A 4690-nucleotide genomic window follows, 5' to 3' on the forward strand; every position below is an offset into this window, starting at 1 on the left:
CAAGTAATTTGGCTAGCGTGGGGTTGGACCGGAGGCTAGGGTGCTCAAATATTTCATTTTGTGTGTTAATATTTCAAATTGGCCATCATTAGACCAAAGTACAAAATTAATCGTACATTCAACATATACTTAAACTATAATAGTCGATTTGGCCAATTTTTTCTAAATGGAAGACAAAAAGTGCTTTTGAGTAAAAGAAGATGCAGTTTTGGAGAAGTAAAAAAAAAGTAGCTTCTTCCCAAAAATATTTTTGAGAAAAATACACTTAGAAACACTTTTTAAATGTTTGGTCAAACACTAATTGCTGCTTATAAATGGTTTTTAAATTAATTAATCAAACATAAACTGTTTTTTACCAAAAATACTTTTGAAAAAGTGTTTTTGAAAAAAAGTACTTCTCCAATTTTCTAGCTTGGCCAAAGAGGGCAATAAGTTTTGCCGCTAAAGAAGAAGAATGTTAAATAGATGCGCACAAAACCATGTTCGAATATTGCTGTGTGCACCCCTATGACTACAATTTCAAAACTCATTAGAAAAGAAAAAAAAAAAGGGAACTAAGGGGTTGGGGGATTGCTCAACTAGATGTTCACTAACTAACCAGCATGTACTTGAGTTGGACATTGTTGACAGCAACAGCATGAGAACATCAAAATGATGAACATTTTGTTCAACATGCAGTAAGCAATTCCCAAGATATCCGAAAAGGAAAATCAAGTAGGATTCAACGAGGGTCTCTTTTCCGGGAAACATTATTTTTTTCATTACAACAGTTCTTTTTCAAAAAAAAGAAAAGAAAAGAAGAAGAAATAGAAGAAAGTCCAGCTGCAAACTTTTGAGACCAAGCCGTTGTAATAAGTTCATAAGTTGATCTTTTGCAACAAATTCTTACTTCTTCTCTAAAACTCGTTAGGAGATGATTTTAGAAGTAGTTTTTAGAAATTTGGTCTTCAAATTTGTTTATTCTTTTGCATGGCTGGATCTCGATGGGCGAGCTAAACTCTTACTAATTGAGAAACCCATATATTTACTTGACCATCTTTCATATATTCTACGTAACAATTAAACTTTCGCTGAAAATTTTATATACTAGCACATGAAAATGGAAATATAATAGAGGAAACTTCTTAAATGGAGATATCCACAAAACCGTTCTATTAAGGTTTACTTTTGATTTTAGCATTCAAGCTAGTGATTCTTCCAGTGCAGTTTTAACATATCATAGCAAATTATTTATTAGTTATACCACGTATTAGTTATCTTAATTATCTTAAACATAACATGTTTGTCTAAAAATTTTTTGTCAGGGCATATAACTTAAACTCTTTAATTTATACGCTGATTAACTAGTGAACAAGTTAACTTCCCAGCATTGCCAAATCAAAGTGAGCTCTACAAACTCAAAGCTCTGTTTATTTGCTATACATTAGTACATTATAACTATTCATAAACACTTAAACTATTTTAATTTTTTAACCCCAACCTGTCTGTCCCTGAAAGTCATGTATGTACTTGAGGTTCTCGAAAACTTTGCTCCCTACCCAACCAGTCTCGTAACTCCACGTGTCACAAACACCGACACCCCTTCTACGCCGCCGGGATTGTATATAAGTCTTCCTCCGTCGTCCTTAACGGCCCCGGAACCCTTCACTCACAATTCCAATGCAATTTCCTATAATAATAATAATAATAATTATTATAATAAATACCAATCATACATATTTCAAGAAAATATATAGTCTCTTAATTATATATGGTCAAGATTTTTCACTTCATTTGCTGGCTAAAAAGGAGATGCTATTCAAAAGGAGAGAGGGAGACCTTGAAGAAGCAGAAATTAAAAGCAGAAGCTTCAATTCCTCCTCCTATGCAAGAATAATAATCTTGTGTTATAAATAATTAGATGGAAAGAGGGATATGGAAAACTAACGTTGAGATGGCTCCAACATGTCCTCGCTGTGGTTCCATCAATACCAAGTTTTGTTACTACAACAACTATAGTTTGACGCAGCCTAGGTACTTTTGCAAAGGTTGTAGAAGGTATTGGACCAAAGGTGGTTCTTTGAGGAATGTTCCCGTTGGTGGTGGCTGCAGGAAGAGCAGACGAGGTAAGTCGACGTCTTCTTCAATTCGTTCATCATCAACAGATCATCATCATGGCCTTATTTCAAGAAATTTGGGTCGTGGAATTAATAATATTGATCAATCCACCACTTCCTTAGTACAAGGTGGTGATCATCATGGTCCAAGTATTGATCTTGCTTTAGTCTATGCAAATTTCTTGAATAATTCCTCAAAACCACAACCCGAGGACCATCACCAGCACCTTGAACTTCCCGAATTATTGCCTAATGATCATCATCAAGCAGTCGTCGTCGGTCCATCATTCGAGTTTTCAGACATGATAAACATGGAGTTTGCTAGTGATTTAGGTCAAGAAACGCGATTAAGCGATGGAGATGGTGTCTACTTTAGTGGGATTGATGAGAAGCAGCAACCAACGCAGCATGTTATGAATCATAATGATGATCTTCACTATACAAACATGAACATGAATGCCAATATTATTAACAGCGAATTAGGCAATTATATGCAGCTGCCTTCATTGCCTTGTGAAGAATTGGAAGTCTCATCAGAAGGGGTGGCGTGGTCTAATTCTCATGATATTAATATGGTATTTACTAATAATGATATTCTTATAAATACAAGCCATTCATCAACTGGAGGACTAGAACCAGAACCGGAACCAGAAATATTAGCAGCACAAGATCCAAGTCATCATCACGCGAATGCTAATGATAGGAGTCTTTTCAGCTTGTCCAACTTTGGAAATATTTTCAGGCCTTGAAAATCCAAATGAGGTTTACTTTACTACTTCATTTTTGCAGTCTTCGCATTCGATATATATAGTGCATGTATAGAAAAGGTAAAATATTTTTCTGAAGAATAATACTGAATTTGTAATATTGGTGAAGTAAACACTTCCATATATATATATATATATACACGAGAAAACAATAAGGGTTATATGATTCCATTTTGCACTTGCAATAACTTTTTTCCTTTCGTTTTACCGAACTTGTCATTAACGTAGGCATTTGTCCAAACAGTCTCACGAGTTTAAATATAGCTAAGGCCTTACTCAGGCATTCTTCTCAGAAAGTATTCTTCTCTCAACTGTTGGTTTGATTTAAAAGCTGCATTTTGGTGATTTTCAAATTGGAGATTTCTCCCCTCTCTATGTTTTTAACCTTTTTATCGTTTTACCAGTAATTTGTTGTACTCTTTCACTTCCCTTTAACTTAGTTCTGCGTGCTAGTTCTGCATGCTTGTTTGCTTATGTCTAAAATTGATTGGACGCAAAACTTAAGAAAAACAAAGAAAAAAAGCATCAAGCTGTAGCGCTTAGCCATGTGTGTAGACCAAAATGTCTCTAAGGAGGTCTACCGTAGCCTATGAGTAAGTCAAAACTACAAGAAGGGCAAAACTACAAGAAGGGCGCGAGAAGTTAAAGACATATACAAAAAGTACTCTTAGAGTTTGTGGTCTAAAATATACCGTAATAGATACTCCCTCCGTTCCTCCCTCCGTTCCAATTTATGTGAACCTAATTGACTGGGCAGAACGTTTAAGGAAAAAATGAAGAATTTTAAAACTTACGGTTCTAAACATGTTATAATATTTGTGTGATTATAATTTTTTTGAAACTTGTGGTGTTAAGCATGACAGAGTATTTGTGTTGTTATAAAAGTTTCTCATTGAGGGTAGAATTGGAAGTTTAAATTTTATTGTTTCCAAATTTAGAAATGGATTTTTTTTTTTGAACAGACCAAATAAAAAATAGGTTTAAAATAGAGGGAGTATATGTCTAATACTTAAGAACAAGTTATTGATGGTAAAAGAAAGAGCTTAAAATCTTTTTAACATAAAAAGAGTTTAAAATCTTTTTAGAACAAATTAAAAGAAAAAAGACTGTCAATCAAAATAGAACAGAGGGGCACTACTATGAAATAGAGTTAATAAATATTTATGCCTTTTGAACCGTAAAATCATATACCACTATCAGATACTGTTAGGTAAACTTATGATGCCTTTCGAACGGAAAAATATATTATAAATATATAAGTAATGTTAGTCATAAGTAATTACTACTTTACTCCTTTTACTTTTTTCTTTTATTTTAAACTGTGAGTAGGGGAAGGAAAAATGTGTGAGGAAATTACAAGATGAGAAGTCGAATCCTCCCAAGGTGAAAGTTCAAATAATCAACCAATTAAACTACTAAAATTTTCCGTACTCATTTTACTTCTCTTTTCATTCTGATGAACATTTTGGTCATGTGCAGTTCTATTCTTCCTGTTTTCTTTAGTCCAAATTCAAGCTAATAAGCAACCATGCAAACAAAAAAAACAAAAAACATTAAAATATGCCCTGCGTACAAAAAGAAACGTTTGACACATAATGGTAACAAAAATAATATTCCTTGCGCTTGGTGCTCAAGCACTGCCCTAATAGGGAGACCGGTCGACTCCATTTCGACGCTTCCGCTTGAATATCTCTAATGACCCGAGCGTCATTTTGAGCGTTAGAATTTCATTCGATGGTTTGGGACTTTAGTAGCTTTAAATAATATATTATAATTTGTGTGTATGGTTTGTTTTGATTTTCGAAAAGTTCGGGATTGATTTAATAG

At 33.9% G+C, this 4690-nt stretch overlaps 1 protein-coding gene across 1 annotated transcript; it reads left to right on the forward strand.

Moving 5' to 3' along the window:
- Positions 1 to 1805: 1805 nt before the first annotated feature.
- LOC104097118 (uncharacterized) lies at positions 1806 to 2931 on the forward strand. The gene has a single exon (XM_009603641.4). The coding sequence runs from the start codon at positions 1901 to 1903 to the stop codon at positions 2843 to 2845; it is 945 nt and encodes a 314-aa protein (XP_009601936.1). The 5' UTR covers positions 1806 to 1900; the 3' UTR covers positions 2846 to 2931.
- Positions 2932 to 4690: the final 1759 nt, after the last annotated feature.

Source organism: Nicotiana tomentosiformis, chromosome 7 (assembly GCF_000390325.3).
Source record: "Nicotiana tomentosiformis chromosome 7, ASM39032v3, whole genome shotgun sequence".
Lineage (NCBI taxonomy): Eukaryota > Viridiplantae > Streptophyta > Magnoliopsida > Solanales > Solanaceae > Nicotiana > Nicotiana tomentosiformis.